General features: G+C 62.3%; 4 protein-coding genes across 5 annotated transcripts; 3 read left to right on the forward strand and 1 right to left on the reverse strand.

The window, feature by feature from the left end:
• Window positions 1-2,833: 2,833 nt before the first annotated feature.
• Window positions 2,834-3,847, forward strand: LOC148594354 (beta-1,3-galactosyltransferase 5-like). The gene has a single exon (XM_088526694.1). It carries the CDS (start codon window positions 2,834-2,836, stop codon window positions 3,845-3,847), a length of 1,014 nt encoding a protein of 337 aa, XP_088382820.1.
• A 914-nt stretch (window positions 3,848-4,761) lies between these two features.
• Window positions 4,762-8,099, reverse strand: UTF1 (undifferentiated embryonic cell transcription factor 1). Its single transcript, XM_088526696.1, has 9 exons — window positions 7,763-8,099; window positions 7,505-7,579; window positions 7,102-7,170; window positions 6,685-6,687; window positions 5,836-5,886; window positions 5,702-5,737; window positions 5,572-5,625; window positions 5,238-5,387; window positions 4,762-5,129 (listed from the first exon to the last, which is right to left on the reverse strand). The coding sequence occupies exons 1-9, from the start codon at window positions 8,097-8,099 to the stop codon at window positions 4,762-4,764; spliced, it is 1,143 nt and encodes a 380-aa protein (XP_088382822.1).
• Window positions 8,100-9,099: 1,000 nt separating this feature from the next.
• Window positions 9,100-12,019, forward strand: LOC104580032 (killer cell lectin-like receptor subfamily G member 1). 2 transcript variants are annotated; one of them, XM_010227481.2, is made up of 7 exons: window positions 9,115-9,163; window positions 9,454-9,564; window positions 10,037-10,073; window positions 10,129-10,169; window positions 10,815-10,963; window positions 11,195-11,298; window positions 11,821-12,019. In XM_010227481.2, exons 1-7 carry the CDS (start codon window positions 9,115-9,117, stop codon window positions 12,017-12,019), a joined length of 690 nt encoding a protein of 229 aa, XP_010225783.2. The 2 variants fall into 2 exon arrangements, with proteins under 2 accessions (XP_088382837.1, XP_010225783.2); XM_088526711.1 differs by lacking the exon at window positions 10,037-10,073 and having other exon boundaries at window positions 9,100-9,163; window positions 10,089-10,169.
• Window positions 12,020-13,754: 1,735 nt separating this feature from the next.
• On the forward strand, window positions 13,755-15,674 carry LOC148594356 (B-cell differentiation antigen CD72-like). The gene is made up of 6 exons (XM_088526697.1): window positions 13,755-13,839; window positions 13,917-14,012; window positions 14,454-14,543; window positions 14,762-15,097; window positions 15,187-15,414; window positions 15,580-15,674. Exons 1-6 carry the CDS (start codon window positions 13,755-13,757, stop codon window positions 15,672-15,674), a joined length of 930 nt encoding a protein of 309 aa, XP_088382823.1.
• The last annotated feature ends 1,841 nt before the right edge of the window (window positions 15,675-17,515 follow it).

Consider the following 17,515-nt stretch of genomic DNA (forward strand, 5'->3'; position numbering starts at 1 on the left):
AACTCTGCAAAGCCGCTTCTGACAGGAGGTCTGAGAGACATGGCCTTATAAAGCCCTGGGAGAAAGGACCATGGTGCAGACATCGAAAACCTGCACCCGGAGAGGTGTGACAGGAGCTAGAGGGGGTCTGGCCTTGCAGGAGGCTCCAGCAAGATCCACGTCATATCTCCAGAGAGATAGAAACTCCTCTTGGAACATTCAAAGTTGTTTAGAAGCATTTGGTGATGCTTGAAAGCTGACTGCGAGCTGCTCCTAACAGCAGAGCCCAGAGCTTTCAACACAGCTGTCCTGAGTCTTTTCCCTGCATGACTCCTGTGCGGGGCTCTGAAGGGCTCGCTCCCGCACGTACTTTAGCAAAGAGGTAGTCGGAGGCAATGGAGGGGTGGCTGCAGTCTGCATGCAGCGCCGTGATGTCTGGGCACTGTCCACCAGCCCAATGAGCCTGACCTGGCAGAAGGATTTGACAGGGGGTATCTGGCCACCTCCATATCCTTGGGAAGGAGCTAGGTCCCGGGCAGGGAGATGCCCTGGACATGCAGAACGGTGACACAGCTGCGAGTCGGGATGCACAGTCACTTCCATTGGATCCAGCCCGGCCACCCTGCTGGGGTGCTGAGTGACCAAGCAAAGCTGTGCTGCAGGTGACCTCACCTGCACTGCCAGTGCTGAGCTATAGCCGGGGCACGCAGCGGGCTCCGCTGCAGCCTGGGCACGCAGGTAGGCGAGGACAGAGGCCAGAAGGGAAAGAGGAACTGGGTGCACTGGGGAAGCGGGAGGAGCTGGCGGCAGAAACCAGCAGCCAGAGCAGCCCCAAGCATCTCTGTGCATTGGCGATCGGGTCGCACTGCCGATGCTGCTTCTTGCTGAGTCTGGCACTGCCCTTCCATGGGCACCCGGTGCTTCTTCAGGGCACGGTGTGTCTGTGGCTGCTGGAGACAGGCTGCAGAGTGAGAGCTTGCTGCACTGGCAAGGAGGAACACTTTATTATTGCAGCTTCTCTTGCCACTAAATATAGGGTTTGCAGCTGGGACAGCCTGGAAGGAGCAGGCTGGAAAGTGGTGCAGATTCGATCTGTTTCACAACAGGCTAAAGCTGGGGAGAAGCCTCCTGCTGTGCGTCCTCCCTACCGGGGCTGCTCAGGCCTCGCGGAACCAGGTTGTACGGCTGTTTTGGTGAGGGAAGGCCATGGGGAGGGCACTCGCCATGCCTTGGCTCCCTTGCAGCATGTTATTGCTCCGAACCAAGGCCAAAGAGCTGTTCATCACCTTCAGCATCTGCCTGCAGAGCAGGAGCCATCCCTAAGCCACTAGACGGCAGCACCGAAATACTGCTGACTTGCTGGTGCTTTCGCCTCCATTTGCAGCTTGCGGAAGGCCTTACTGCGCCCTAAAATGAGTGGGGCTTCCCTCCAGGCTGCTCCCCGCCGAGCACTGCAGGCTGAGGGACCTTACCAGGCTCAGGGCTTGTGTCTGGGAGCACCCAGACCCACGGGAGCACCCACTCCTCGGCTACCTCTAGCATTCCCAGAGCTCCCAGGTCTCCTTGCAGGCTGCTCCCCTGGGCACTAGGGGTACAGTCCCCAGCAAGGAGCCCTCCCCTACACTGGCAGGCAACCCTCCACTCTGGGGTTGGTAAGAGGGTGCTCTGGTAAAGGGGGTGACCTTGGGGGGAATCTACATGCAGAGGAACAGAACAGCATTCCCACTGTGACCCCTGCACCCCATGGTGCCCTGTCTGCAACCCCAGCACGTCCCACTGCAGGTCCCCCGCTCTCCCTACTGCACCCACTGCTCCATTCCAGCATCCTCCCTGCTGCAGCCGTCTGCATGCCGATGCCCTTGCTGCTACCCCGCTCCTGCCCCCTGCCCCCGCGGCATCCCTGCTGCACACGCTCCCCTCTGCACCCACCTCCTGCTGCAACCCTATCCCACCGCACTTGACCCCCAGTGCGCGCCCCACCACTCACCTCTGCTGCCCTCGCCCTCACACACAGCCTCGCTACCCGCCGCACTCGCCAACCTCCCCGTAGCCAGCACCTTCGCAGTGTGCCCTGGCCCTTCGTCCCTCCCGCCATGGCTCCCTCTCCCCCCGTGGCATCCTCGCCCTGCAGGGCACCCCCTCCCCATGCCACGCTCCTCCTTGCTGCCTCTGCGCATTGCACGGGGCTCCCATCGCTCCGCTCCCTCCGAGCCTGCCTGCCCAGGGCACCCTGGGCTCACAGGCCCCCAGGCCTGGCCACCCAGCACTGCCATGCACAACCATGCAGAGCTGCAGCCTCCCCCGCTTGCGGCGGTCCCCAGCGCCCTCCCTCCCCACCTGCTGGCCCTGGCCTTTGGCCACACTGATCCAGGACTCTCTGCACGCTGCGGCCCTCGAGCGCCCAGGCTCAAGGCCAGAGGCCTGGCGGGCAGCCAGCCGCTGCCGGTGGAGGCACAGAGCAGGGTTTGTGTGCGGCGCCGTGGGAGTGTGGGCCCTGCTCCGTGCCTTGATTTCCCCCGCGCTGGGCGAGTGCGCGGGGCGCTGAGGGGCTGGGGCCCGCGCACCCCCGGCTGCCTGCCTGGTTGCGTCAGAGGGCCGGCTCCACGCTGGCCGCCAGCCCTGCTCTGCATCCTGGCGAGCACGGCTGGAAGGAGTGACGGCACCGCGAGACATAACAGGCCCGGAGCTGCCGCCCTGCCAGCAGCCAGGCCGACTGCAGTGTCGCCGCGAGAGTCCGAGCTCCGCACTGGCCTTGGCCGTGATGCTGGTGAGCTGGGAGCGGGCAAGTGCCTGAGGTCCCTTCCCTCCATCCCGGTCCGGCTAACCATGCCCTTGGCCTCCCTCCAGGGCACCGATGTGCTCGTGGCGCTGGAAGAAGTTGCTGTGCGCCGGCCTCCTCCTCTTGCTGCTGCTTGGCTGCCTGCTGCTGCTCGCCGGGGACGTGCGCAAGAAGTGGTTGGCAGCCGGACACCTCCACTCGGTGCTGCGGGGGCACCTCCTGGTGCGGCCCGGTCTTGGAGCCAGGCAGGGGCTTGACTTCACCTTGCTGCTCACGGGGAGCCAGGCCGGACCACGCTGCGCCCACGGACAAGTCCTGCTCATCCTGGTGACCTCGGCGCCAGGCAACGCGGAGGCCCGGCACGTCATCAGGAGGACCTGGGCTGCCCAGGAGGACCAGCCCGCTCACCCGTGGCAGACAGTGTTCCTGGTGGGGCAGGCGGCCGAGGTGGCTGTGGCCCAAGGCGTGCAGAGAGAACGGCAGGAGTTTGGGGACATGCTGGTGGGGAGCTACCAGGACACGTACCGCAACCTCACCCTGAAGGTCATGCATGGCTTGAAGTGGGCGTGCGAGCAGTGCCGGCCCCGCTACATCCTCAAGACGGACGATGACTGCTTCGTGAACACCGATCGCCTCCCCGCCTTCCTGGCTGAGCTCAACACGGTGAGCACGGGCCTCTATGTGGGCTCCCTCTTCTCCCGCGAGAAGCGGCAGGTCATCCGCGAGCCCTCCAGCAAGTGGTTCGTGTCGCGCCAGGACTACCGCCCTGACGAGTACCCACCCTACGCCAGCGGCATCGGCTACGTCCTCTCGCTGGACGCAGCCGAGAAGATCCTGGAAGCAGCGCAGCATGTCCGCCCCATCCCCGTGGAAGACGCCTACGTGGGCATCCTGGCCAAGGAGGCGGGGGTCCGAGCCAGAGCAAGCGCCCGCTTCGCCAAGCACAACGTTCGGTGGCGCGTCTGCAACTACCGGTACCTCATGGTGATCCACCACCTGAGCGCGCGCGAGCAGGAGGCGGCCTGGCAGAGCATGCTGCAGGCCCGCAGTGCCTGCCGCCACAGCCCCGAGCTCATGCGCTGGAAGTGAGCGCCTGGTGCCTGAGCCTGGCTGTGTGCAGGACCCCTGTGCATCATCTGGGCATCAGCCATGGGCCCCGGTGGATGTAGAGGTCACGTCCAGTCACGGCGTGCATGTGCTCAGCAGTCTTGCTCAGGCAGTCGCTCTCCTTCCCCAGCCAGATTGCGGCAAGTGGCCAGAGAGATGCTCCAGCTGGTAGCGCGAGCAGGGTGGGGGCTCTGGCAGTGCACGGGGCAGACCCCTGATGGGCCCTGCTGTGGGCCTGTGCCCATCTGCCCAGGACTCAGCCCCAGAGGGCTGCAGGTACGGCTGGTGATGCTGCAGGGCCAAGCGCCATGTGGACAGCACTGAGCATCACCCTCTCCATGGGAGCTGGTGCTTCTCCGGGCCACGGTCCTCCCTGGACCACTCACCCCCACAGAGACCCATAGATGCCAGGGTGGTCCAAGGTCTTGACTCCTTGCCAGTGCCTTCCCCTCCCTAGGGTGATGCACAGCCCCATGCTTGCCCACCACTGCCTCTCCATGTGCCCCATGAGCTACATAGCCCTTCCCGGACGCAGGGAGCGCTGATGGCTACCGGCCGAGCCGGATGTGGTGGGTGAGCGTGGGCAAGCTCAGAGAAGGCACATCTGCCCTGCGGTTTGCAGCCTGGGGGTTTCTCTGACACTCTGAATAGTCCACTTCCCCTTCGGTTCATCTCAAAAGTGATAAGGGGAATGTCCCCCTGGGAGGGGGGAAGAGCTGTGCGAGTGCTGCTGTTGTTACAAAAGCTATTTTTAATTTTATTTAAATCTGTCTCTTTTATAAATGCCCAAAAATATCCAGGGTCTTTGCTAATAACATTGGTGCAGCAACTGCGTAGGGCAGCCAACCCGTCGGGCATGTGGGTTGCCCCTGCGGGAACCCAGGGGACAGCAGCGCTCACAGGGGCGCGCAGCTGGTGGCAGGGGACTCCAGAGGCTCCTCATTGTGGCAGGAGGAGTCTTGGTGAGTGCCAGGGAAGCACGGCACCCCGAGGAGCAGTGGGGACCGGGGGCTGCCCCCGAAAGGGGGCACGCGGCTGATGTAGTGGACGAGGGGGCTGGGGAGGGTGCTGGTACGGGCATGCGCCTGGAGCAGCAGTTCGTGCAGCGTCTCGCCCACCTGCGCCAGGTTGTCGGAGATGGTGTGGAGGTGGGAGACGGTGTCGCTGGCCAGGCTCTCCAGCAGCACCTGCTGCTGCTGCGACGTCTGCAGGATCTGCACCAGGAGTTGCTGCACGCTCTGGAGCAGGGCTGCGACGCCGGCACCTGCAGCGAGATGGGGCACGGGGTCAACAGGAGTCAGCCCTGGGCAGGGCCGCGAGGCGACACAGCTCTGCCCCCTGCACAGGGTGGCTGACATGGGTGAGGACGCACCTTGCAGGCCTGTGCCTGATGCCTCTTCACCAGCTGCTGCCTGCTTACTCATGGCAGCCCTTCTGGGGGAGCCCGAGAGTTTGGTGGCCACCAGCAGGTTCCCTGCTCCCATCTCAAGGGATGTTTCACCAGGGAAACCTGCCAGGAAAGATTGGCATGGAGAGGGCACAAGGCTCACCAAGCCCACCGCACTCCATGCCTGTGCTGGCATCCCTGATGCCAGCCTTGCCTCCCGGAGGTACATGGACACATCTCCATGGGCAGGTAGCGCAGAGCGGCCCCTCAAGCAAGCTGAACCTGCTGCATTGTGCAAGAAGCGAACACAGACTCTTACCAGCCTTTTCTTCAGCAATTTCCTGCTTCAAGTCTGGGAAGGCAGTATGGAAGTCTGGAACAAGAGTAGCACATGAGTGGGCACCACCACTTCCTGGCCGGCACAGGCACAGGGCAGGTGCCACACTCACCAAGATGGGGCAGGGGAGGGAAGGGGCGGCCAGCGCCTGCAACGAGAATCGTGTGAGAACTGCCAGCACCATGGCCCTCTGCCCACGGGGCTGAGGAAGGTTACTGGGCCAAGCAGGGCAAAAAAACACCTTACGTGCTACAGCAGAGGGAGCAGGAGGCGCTCCAACAACCTGGTCCAGGCGAGCTGCAGGGAGAGAGCAGAGGAGAGATGGGCGCTCTGCTGGGAGCCGGGTGGGAACCCAGCCAGCCCAGGGCCTGCCTCGCCTGCCACAGCCAGCCCCGCTGCCCGACATGCCCTAGCCACAGCTCCACAGCGCCCTGTCGGCCCTCAAAGCTAGATACAAAAGCAGGAGTCACTCACCCACCACTGCAATGCAGCCACCTCTAGGGTGGAAGGCAGCAGCTGTTTAGCAGTGCACAGCAACGCTACACAACAGATTAGGACAGGAGTGAAGGAGAATCCCACATCCACTTGAAACTGCAGGGGGAATTTACGGAGACAGAACGTAATTATCCAATACGGAGGCTGGCCAGGATGCTGGGGGTCACTCCCTGGCTCTAGCAAGGTGGGATACAGAGGGGTATGAAGCAGCCAGTGCATTCCTAAAGGCCCCTGCAGTGCAATGCCCTGGGATCGAGACCAGCCAGAGATCTAACCCTTCTGATCTTGCTTGCTCATGTTTGCAAGGGAGACATTTAACCTATTTCTGCCCTAATCGTGGCCGGCTAGCGAGCAGGTTCGTGGTAACAGCAACTGCTTCCTTCATGTGCCGAGACAAATCGTGCCCAGGATGTAGCCTGGATTCCCTTGGTGGCGAACTGCCAAGCCCTGGTGTGGACATGCAGGCAGCGAGGAGCGCAGGATCTGTGTCCAAGTATGCAGCAGGGGAGCTGTGGGGCACACGCACTCTGGGCTGCGCCACTCGTACCCTCCCCAAACCAAGGTTTATGGTGTCATTGGGGAGCAGTGGGGAGCCAGGACCTGCTAAAGAGGAGTCACATGCCTGCATTGCCACACAGCCAGAAGAGCCCCCTGCACTTGATCAGGGCCACTGTCCCCTAAGAGGCCTTAGACCCTATCACATGCCCCCGCAGGCCAGTGATTTTGCCTGTGCCCAAGCCTGGGTCAGAGCTGTGGACTCGTCCTTCTCAATCCCACCTTTCCCCATCTCTTCACACCCTGGGGCTGGTTCAGAGTCAAAGCCTCTGGAAGGAGAAGTCCCATCATCCCCATTCCGTACACAGAAGCATTCCTGCCTAAGAACCATACTGCAGCTGGTCCCTCCTGGGACAAAGGCCCCTCGTTCCTGAGGCCCATCATGTTCCTGTCATGCCAGAGCGGGCTTCGACTGGAGTCGTGGCCATGCATCCCGGCGCAGCAGGGCAGACCTGTACTTACGGCTCGTGGGCTTGTCCTTGGCGCACTGCGACGGCGGCGTGCCCGGGGTGTCCGTGCAAGTGGGGAGCTCTGCAGAGGGGACAGCAGGGGAGGTGCCATGGAAAGAAGCACCCATCAGTAGCAGAGACGAGGGGGTCCCAGCCACCCTGGGATACAACAGTCCCAGACACAGCCCCACAGGCACCAGCCCTGCGCTTGAACCAGGGAGTACAACCAGTTGCTGCCCGCCACAAGGCAGCAATCAACAAGGAGAAACAGAAATGCAGCATCCCAGGGATGCACATAACTGCCCATGCCCTCCATTCCTGGCCTTGAAAACCACATAAGCTCCCTCGGGCCCCTCTGCAATGCAAACCTCACCCCGCAGCCAGGACCCACTTCAGCCACCCCAGCCTGTGGGTACCTTGCTGCTTGGGTGAGGATGGAGCGTGGTCCTCGATGGATGGTCTGCGCCTCCTGGGAGGCAACCTCACCCGGTCTGGGAAGACAGGAAGGGATCAGGCAGAGCGGAGGAAGGGGCACCAAGCCGGCAGCACGGAGCAAGCTCCTAGCGAGCAGCAGCACAGTGGTTGGGGACATAGAGACACTGCCAAGCAGCCACCCAACCCCCAGCCCAGCTGCACGCTTCCCCGCTGGCCCCGAAACGCTCCCTGGGACCTACCTGGCAGTCGCCTCTCGCCAAAGACGGGCCGCCCGGCTGCCTTCCAGATGGCCTTCATGGCGCGGTAGTGCGGGAGCACGCGTGGCGAGTGCCGCCCGGCCTGCCGGCGCGTCTCGAGCTCCGAGTAGAAGGCCTGCTTGAGCGCCTTCCACTTGGAGCGGCACTGGGTCACGCTGCGGGTGTAGCCGGCGGCCGCCAGCCCCCGCGAGATGTCCCGCCACCGCGCCTCGTTGGGCCGCGACGTGGAGGCCATGAGCACGGCCACCTCCCCGCAGGCGCCCACGAGCGCCAGCAGGCAGCGGATCTCCGCCTGCGTCCACGCGCGACCGCGGGGCATGGGGCCGGCGCCCGGGCGCACCCGGCAGCGCGGCCCGGCGGCGAGGCGGGGGCTGCGGCGGAAGGAGCGCGCCGGGAGCTGCGCCCGGCGCACGGAGCATGTGCGACCCGCAGCCCCGGCGGGAGCCGCTGGGAAACGTAGTCCCGGGCGCCGCTGCCCCTGCCCCGCTGCACTGCCCCTGCCCCTGCCCCTGCCCCTGCCCCTGCTCCTGCTCCTGCCCCTGCCCCTGCCCCTGCCCCTGCTCCTGCCCCTGCCCCTGCCCCTGCTCCTGCCCCTGCTCCTGCTCCTGCCCCGCTCCACCGCCCGGCCCTCGGCCCCGCCGCGCAGAGCGCCGCGGCACAGCACATTCCCGCGGGGAAGGACTCGGGAGGCCCCCCCGGGCACAAGCAGGGTTCAGGGGGAGTGAGAGCAGAGCAGCCTGCAGGTATTTTGGGGAAGGAACCGGTGGCCACGGGCTTTCCAGAGCTCACGCAGCTGCAGCCTGATGCAAAAAAAGGCAGCAGAAACCGCATCTGTGAAAGTGCCGCTGTTGCCTCGTTGCTTCAGAGCATGCCGAATTTGGGGGCGAGGATGGGACCTGCTCCTTAGGGTAACACAGAGCCCCCCAGGCCCTGGCAACAGACCAAAAAAGCAGAGCACATGAAGAGCCAGGACGTGGCAGCCCACAGCTTCCGACGTGCCATGGGCCAGCAAGGAGGTCAAGGAGGAGCAGAGCGGCGCTGTTTGATGCCCCACGAAACTGGGAACTTGGCTGGTAGGGGGAGCCTACATGAGGCCCGACCTATACGGTGGCAGAATGGTGAGGGCTGTGCCAGCAGCTCTGCTGGGTTCCCTCACGCTGGGAACCCCTGGGTCCTGGCCTTGCCCGGGGCTCGCCCAGGCTGTGGCCTTGGGGGCGTCTCTGGGCATGCTAGCAGGAAACGACACTTTTCATTTCGTGTAACTCCCAGCTACTGGAGGGGGCAGGGAGGTCTGTGCTGCCTCGCTGATGCAGTGCACCACAAGAGCCCGAGAGATGGAAGAGAGGGTCATGTACGCTGACCTGCACTTCCCTTCCACGCCAGGTAACGGCAATCCCCTGTCCCTCTCGCCCCCGTTGCCGCCCCTACTCTCCTGCCACTTCCCCTTGCCCTTCTGCAGCTCATTCGTCTTTGCAGGGCCCTTTCCCCCCAGCAGTGCTCCCACCCTGCTCTGTGCTGAGATCTGCTCTGGCACCGCTGCCAAAAAGCTCCCGGGGGAGGTGGTCTGGAGGACACCAATGCCTGCAGAGACACAGGCTCCCTAGGTGCCCTCCTGGGTCCGTGTTGCACTCCCACAGAGTCCTGGGCATCCAGGTTATCTCTCCCTTCATCAGCTCCTCCGCAGATGAAGCAGCTGCCCTGGCGCTGTGCAGCCCTCAGCCTGGCTCTTCTTTGCCTGCTGCTCCTGCTGGCGCAGACCGTCCTCGTTGGCTTGAGCTTCCACTGTGAGTACCTGCTTACGTCCCGTCACCGCCGGGTGAGAGCCTGAGCCTGCCCCTCTGAGCACGGCATGCAGAGCTGGGACTTCCTCTTTGGAGCTGAGGGGGATGCAAGCTTCAGGGCTCCGGGGCAAGGAGTGGGATTGGTGAGGGGAGGAGCAGATCCCAGTGGGTGAGTGAAAGCAGGGTGAGTGAAAGCAGGGAGGAAAGCGTGGGCTCAGGAAGGGCCCTGGGGCATCCCGCTTGTCACCTGGCAAGGAAGTGAAGACAGACCCGAGAGCATGAGACTGAAACTGGGAGAAAGAAGCACTTTCTGCGAAAGTCTGTCATGTGATGGGCACAGAAGCGCACTGGGAGCTACAAGGGCATCAGGAGGTTTCGCTACCCTAAAGTGGGGCAAGCCTTTTGCTGCAGGCTGGCCATGGCTCCAGAGGGTTCCCAGTCATGGGAGTGAGTGAGCCCTGGGTGCTGCTGGCAGCAAAAGCCCAGGATGGGGCCTGCAGGCACACTCCTGTGCTCCTGCTCTGTACTTCTAGGGCAACTGTCAGGCTGCACCTATGATCCCTGGAGCACAGAGGAGACCCTCAGCTATGGGCAACAGACTCTGCAAGGTAGGAGAATACAGTGGGCTTTTGGGCAAAGTTTGAAGGGGATCTGGCAAGCCCTTGCAAGGGGCTGGATCTGGTCCTACTCCCTGCTGGAGACAGGGGCTCTCTCCAGACCATGTCCCCAGCCTGAGGCCCTCCATCCTTGCCCATGGCCTGGAGAGCTGCCTCGGAGATACTCAGGGCTGCTCAGCTTTGCCTTGACACATCACCAGCAGCAGGCAAGTTGCAGGGTAATTGCTGCTGTGAGCATCTGTGAGCCAGACAGTGTCAGATGCTGTCCTTAGACTGGCCCTGGGAAAATTGAAATCCTGATTGTAGTTCCAGCACTTTGCAGATGTAGGGGACCCTTGTATTGCTCCACTGAACCTGAACCTCCTTCCCCTGACCCACCTCTCTGTGCCAGTCTCTTCATGTAACTAACCCACTTCCCTTGGGCTGCCAGCAGAGTCCCACTGGGATGGAGATGGGATTAAGGAGCTGAGGAAGACACAAGTGTAGGGTGCTCTCCGTGGGGCAGCAGCAGGAGCAGGCCACGACTCCCTGCTGCATCAGCACCATGTCCGGGCTGTGAGCTGGTGGGTGCCCCTGGGGGCTCTCCTGTCCTGGCTGTTCCTGAAGCTGTGAGCAGGCTGCATTTCTGGTGTGCAGGACGATGCCAGTTCTGCCCCGCCGGCTGGCTGTGGGACGCAGGGCAGTGCTACTACTTCTCCTCTGCCAAAAAGACCTGGGAGCAGAGCAAAGAGGACTGCTGCTCCAGAGAGGCGCATCTGGCCACCATCCGAGACAACAGCACCTTGGTGAGTGCACCCTGCTGACCCCCAGCTCTACGCGGCTCCAGACGTCCTGCCTGGCTGCTGTGGCTTCCCATGTGCAGCACGACCACCCCTCTAAGAGGGCACACGCGCTTGTTCACGTGTCCTGGCATGCAGTTGTCTGAGCCCTTGGTATGGCTGTGCCGTGCATGTCCCCATGCTAGCAACAGCAGGTTGGCCCTTTGGGATGCTCACGCTCACCTTCTTGTGTGGCAGGCGTTCCTGGCGCGTGTGTCCGGTGTGGATGTGTTCTACGTGGGGCTCAAACGCGACGGCCTCCGAGCTGACTGGAAGTGGCTGGATGGCACCACACTGAAGGGGTGAGGTTACCCCCCAGCCAGGGCTGCTCAGTGTCCCATGCCATCCCTGGGCCCTGGGAGGTGACTGGGGGACAGGGATTGCGCAGGCAAGCAGGGATATGCCTCCTGCATTGGCCACCAACCCCCTCCCCGGGGCTGCACAGGATATTTTAGGGGAGGGAAGAGGCCAGCGTTCATGCTCTGGGGACAAGCAAGAGGATGTCCCCAAGCTTGGGGCCCTGAGAGCTCTCCTAGGTGCATCTGATGCTGAGCCCTGTCAGGATGGGCCCAGGGTGCTGCATGCAGGATGGGCAGGGGTAGGGTGGGAAGACATCGGGATGGTACCTTGATCATGGAACGATGGCAGCGGGGCGCTGCTCCGTCATGGGGGTTAGCTTTGCTCCCGTGGTGTCTCTGCACAGTCTCCAGTCCCTTGGCGGAGGAGGAGCTGCTCTGCCTGCTCACACGCCTCCTCACCTGCATCCCTCCTCACTCCCATCCTGTCTAACCCCCAACCTGCCTTTCCCCACTCTCTCCATGCAGGCTCTTCCCAGTCCAGCGTTTCACCAGCTCTTTCCTGGCCTGTGGGAGGGTGTCCGGCTCGGGGCTGTCGAGCGGCCTGTGTGGTGAAGCCCGTGGCTGGGTGTGCGAGAAGCGTGCTCTGACGCTGCAGCGGGTGCCGTCCTCACCCCTCGCCTTTCTTTGGGGAAACACCACCTACACCTGCGTGAAACCCTGGTGACCTGGTCCCCAGCATGCACCTCCAGCCTGGCCCCTGTGGTTGCAGAGGGACACCACCACTGCTGTCACATGCTGCCTCGCCTGACTTGGCATCCCAGACCGCAGTCTCTGTAACGCAGAGCTCTTCTCCCCCCGCAGCCCAGATCCATGCACGGTGGCAATAAACTCTGGCTTGTGGATGCTGTGGCTGTCTTTGGGGGAGGACGCTGGAGGGGTGGCAGTGCTGTCACCGCAGAGCTGTGACATCCACTGCCAGAGGGTTGCATGTTCCCAGGGAAGGCAGCCGAGAAGTGCATCTCTGCAGGTCCTCTGCCTCCCTGTCCCAACAGAGGGCTTGGGCTGCGCAGCAGTTCCTATCCTGGTGCCCATGCAGTCCATGAAGGTCACAGCGAACGCACTTGCTTCACTTCTTGGTGGGATGATGTGTGAGCCTGAAAGCCCTGCTCAGTGCTGGGTGCTGCCATTGGTTTGATACTGGCCATCTGGGTCATGTCGGCAGCACGTGACTCTCGCAGAGGCACCCCCAGTCGTCCCTCCCACTGTATACAGTGGGTCACAGCCTGGCCCTCATCCTGGTGGCCAGTAGTGTAGGGACCATGAAGAGCAGAGGAAGCCTGTTGCCTGCAGCAAGCAGGAGAGCAGGTGCAGGAAGGGTGCAGGACCCAGACCAGCTGGGGACAACTGCCTTTCCTGCAGAGCCACCGCATGCACCACTTTGCCTTGCACTCCTGTGAGCTTCTGCAAATGGTGCTGGTTCATCCTCTCCTCTAGTCCCACATATTAATGCCCCTTTTCCTGCACCGCCTCTCACCAAGCCTACTTGGTCCCTTTGTGGGTGTCCCCATTGTGTCACCCAAGTCACAATGAGCCAGGCGCCCATCTGCTGTATTGCCTCCAAGAAAGGCTGCTGCATGTTGCCTTGTGGCTGAGGACTCTTTCCATGGTGACTAACTTAAGGGAGACTATAAAAAAGTGCAGACTCAAGGTGTAGCATGACCACATTGTGTATTTATTACTCACTCATAGGTAAATCCAGCCTAATGCTCTTCCCTTCATGTGTTCCCTTAGAACGTACCCTTGATACCTGGTTGTTGTCCTGTGGTCAGGATGTGGAGCAGGGTCCATCTTCACACAACCTGGTGTTGATCTTTAGTTTCCTCACTGTTCTTTGCCGGTGACATTAGCTTAAAGAAACCACAAACTCAAGGGTCTTTCATCCAATTTTCTTGGTTCACCCTTCTCTCCACCTTTGTCCTGAGGTTCTGCCACACATAGGATTTCCCTGGCAGAATTTCATTCCTTATTGCTCCTCATTCCTTATTGCACACTACCCTGCAGCATGGGGCTGTAGGTATCCGAGAAGACGGTCAACCAATGCATCTGTGCTGACAGACACTGGAGACTGGAGGCACTGCACACATGGACCTGCTGTGGCCAGTAAGCACTGAGGCAGGGTGATGTGGGAGAGCACATGACATCCTTCTTCACTGCACCATAGGGCTGGGACCCTGTAGGGAGCAGAGCCCAGGATGGAGGACAAGTAGACCTCCCTGTAGCAGCAACAGCCCAAGAGAGATCTCTATTTTGCAACTAACATGAGCACTTCTGCTTTTCTACACGTCAAGAAGTGGCTCCACCCCGAATACCACAGCCACAAACCTATCACCAGATTGCAGCAGAGCAGACAAGTGAGAAGTCCCTGACCTAGAGCTGCTCCGGGCATCGCTCCCGGCTAAATGTCGCAGAGCGTGGTCTACGCTGACCTGCGGTTTGCCAAGGTGTCTGCAGGATGCAGCTCGACCTGCCAGGTCTCGGAGACAGGTGAGAGCCGTGGGAGCCGTCGGTGCCCGCCCGGCCGCGGCCCTCGCACACTCACCCGCTCTCCCTGCGGCCCGCAGCGCTGTGCGAGGATGAGGCGGAGAGCCCCTACGAGAACGTGCAGCCGGGGAAGGCGTCCGTGGGGCCGGAGGGGCAGGGGGTCCAGCCCACACCAGGTGAGCGCCCATTGGAGACGGGGCACCCGGCAAGGCTGGCACGGGGTGAGTGAACATGGGGGGGTCCCCCCATACGGGATGTGGGGCAGAAGGCGGGGGTTGCCGGAGGACTGGGGACGTGCAGATGGGGCTCGCTGGCAGCACGTGGAGCACCGGGCAGCCGGGGCAGCACACGCAGGGCCAGTGGGAGGCCGCGCACAGGCAGCAGCCCCGGCACGTCGCCTTCGCGGGTGGCAGCACTTCCCCACCGTGTCAGCAGCTGCTTCGGGCCCTGCATCCCCGGGGAGCTGCAGCGCGGGGCCACATCCCGTCCGGCGCACGCACGGCCCTCACCGAGTCCCCTCACTCCATCTGTGGGGCCGGGGCTGCGGGGCCCCCAGTCTCGCGGCTCTGTGGGCAGACAGAGGCGGCAGCTGATCCGGCATCGGGGCTGTCTTGCAGGGCCCTGGTACCAGCGTCGCTCTGTCCCCGCGGGGCTGCTGGCCGCCTGCCTGCTGCTGCTGGCCACGCTCCTCACCGTGGGGCTGTGCTGTGAGTAGGGGCTGCTCTGGCCATGCGGGGCCATGGGCGGCAAGAGGCAGTGGGCAGGGGTGAGCGGCAACAGGGAGGAGGAGAGGGTGCCCGGGAGCTGGGAAGGAGCCACGGGGTTGCCCGTTGGGGTGATCCTGTGGCCGCGCTGTGGCTCCCTTGGGACACTGATGCCACCCCCGCCCGGGCGCCCCGTCCCATGGCTCCCCACCTGTGCCCAGACTGGCAGGTGACCCGCAGGATGCAGGACGCCTCCCGCGCGCACGAGGCCGAGCGCGGGCAGCTCTCACAGCAGGCGAGTCTGCAGGAGCAGAGCCTGGAGCAGACGCGGCTGGAGCTGGAGCAGACGCAGCTGGAGCTGGTGCAGGCACGAGTGGAGCTGCAGCGCGCCTGGCTCGAGGGTAACAGCAGCCGCCAGGAGCTGGGGCACCTCAGCACAGAGCTGCAGCGCGTCTCGGTGGCCCTGGGGATGGTGGAGAAGGAGCTGCAGGACGTGCAGGGCAGGCTCAGCGCCAGCGAGAGCACCGTGAGCAGCCTGCGCGCCTGCGTGCAAACAGGTAGGGCCGTGGCGCGCCGGGACGAGGGCGAGAGCGACTGGGAGGTGCCGGGGGCCGTTCCTGTGCCTGAGCGCTGCCCCTGCCCCCAGAATGCTGCCCCTCGGGCTGGGTGCTCTACAGGGGCAAGTGCCTTTTCCTCTCGGTGGAGAGCAAGACCTGGAAGGAAAGCAAAAGTAACTGCGAAAGGCAAAGCGCTCGGCTCCTGGTGCAAGAGCCCTGGGAGTCATGGGAACTGCCGGTATGGACGGAGGGCGGCTGTGGCCACCCTGGCATGTGGTGGCGACTGCCAGGGCCACACAGAGCCCCGGGGACAAGAGGTAGCAGCAGATGCGACTCCGGGGAACCACGGGCATCTGCTGCTGCCAGCTCCGGCTGCCCATCCCAGCTGGTGGCTCGGCAGGAGCAGGGCTGGTCCCCGCTCCTCCTGACCCCAGGTGACGCTGGGCAAAGGGGCAGCCGCTCAACACCTTCTCTCCCTGCAGGAGTTCATGGCAGGATGGAGTGTCGAGTACTGGGTGGGCGGGATATATCCATACTGGAGAAGTCCAATTGTGTGGCAGGACAAGAGCTCATCTGAACCGTAAGCTCCCCTAGAGCTGCTGTACCTTCCTGGGCCTGAGATGCCGGTCGCGGTCGCTGGCAGTGAGGCCAGCGCCAGACACTGGTGACACTCCAGGCTTTCCTGGCAGGCTTTGGGGGCTGCCCTTGGGCACCAGCTGCGTGAGCAGAGCAGCAGGGCTGGGGCAGGGTGGGAGCACGATGGGCTGTCCCTGCACCTCTGACCTGCCCCTTCCCTCCTAGGTCACACAGTTCCTTTTCGTGTGGAAAAGTAGACTCTGGGAAAATACGTGCAGCGCGCTGCTCAGACAAATTCCTATGGATGTGTGAGAAAACCCCAGTACTGAGCAGCAGCTTCGACACGTTTCCTCACTTGGCCAAGGGGTGATTGTGACTCCCCTGCCTCATCACAGGACACGAGGACAGGATTTTTGGCTGCACTGAGGACATCCTGTTACATCCTGCAATGCAAGCATCCACCTTGCATCTTGCCTTAACCCGGTTGGAAAGCTCTAAGGGAGCAGTTTGGGAAACTGTGTATTTTAAAGCAAGACTTTTGGAAAACAATTGGTATTTTCCTCTCCAATATTCATGCCCACTCTTGCAACTCTGAGCAACTGCCCTCAGCTGCCCTCTATGGCTGCATCTTGTCCCTTGATTGAGCTCTGTTATAGGCCAGTGACATGCCACTGGTGACATCTTATCACTGGAGTCCATCTTCTTTTATTCCTTAAAGCCTTCTTTAGTGCCTGCATGCAGGATAAGGAAGGTCTTCAGCAGGTTGAATGGTGGTACCAAGTTGGCAGAGTGGTGGCTATTCTGGAGGGCAAGGCTTGCTTTCAGCAAGGCCTGGAGAAATGGGGTGGCAGGGAGTTGCAGATGTGCAACCAAGGGAAAGGCTGAAATCTGCAGCTGGGAATGAGACACCAGGACAGGCTGGGGCTCATGGATGGATGGATGATGGGTAATGATGGATGAATGAATCAGCTGTGCTACAAAGGGCCTGAAGCCCCTGGGGACAAGGAGCCAGCAGTGTGTCCTTGCAGGGACGATGCCCAGTGGCACCACAGGCTGTGTTGGCCGGACACCTGAGGCTGGAGGGGTAGCCTAGAGGTCCTCTATTCCAATGTCCCAGACTTGCCCTGGCCCTGCTCCACCTGTGTCCTTCCACACTGCCTTCTCTCTGCCACAAATGTGGGTGTTCAGCTTTGCTAACTGGTTTCTACCTTGGCATTCCTCTCTGAAAAGTGAATTCTCTGGAAACACTGTGGGAAACAAGGAGGGTGAGGGCTGTTCCCGGACACCCCTGCCTCACCATGGCCAGGCCTGGCACAGAGCTCCCTCTCCTGCCCCTGTTCACCCTATTGTGGTCTCAGGGGTCCCCAGTACCACCCTGCTCTTAGAGATCTTTCCCTCTGATCTCAGGACTCCCCCGTCCTTCCCAATGTCTCCTGCATTGTACTGCAGGGCTCCCACTGCATCTCCAATTCCCACGATGGTCTCAGGGCTCAGCCCTGCAGCCCCACTTATCCTGTGGTCTCAAGACCTGCTCTGGGCTGGGAGCTGCCTGTGGGACGTGGTCAGGGCTGGTGCTGCTGGCTCTGCCCTGCAGCCACATCAGCCCTTGCCGGGCCCACCACCCAGAGGCCTGTGATCCCCGGACCACAGCAGGGTCAGCGATGCTGGAGGTGCTCAGCCAGGGGTATCAGGCAAAACTCCCCAAGGTGGGGAGTGGGGAGCCATGGGGGGCGGTGGAGATGGCACAAGGAAAAGCAGTGCCACGTGCTTATGGCACTGCTGCCTGCAGCTTCCCTGGGCACACAACACAGCCTTTACCAAAGGCAAGTTGAGGCCATGGGA

Source organism: Tinamus guttatus, unplaced genomic scaffold (assembly GCF_059628265.1).
Source record: "Tinamus guttatus ecotype Peru unplaced genomic scaffold, ASM5962826v1 Tinamus_guttatus_pri_ptg000253l, whole genome shotgun sequence".
NCBI lineage: Eukaryota > Metazoa > Chordata > Aves > Tinamiformes > Tinamidae > Tinamus > Tinamus guttatus.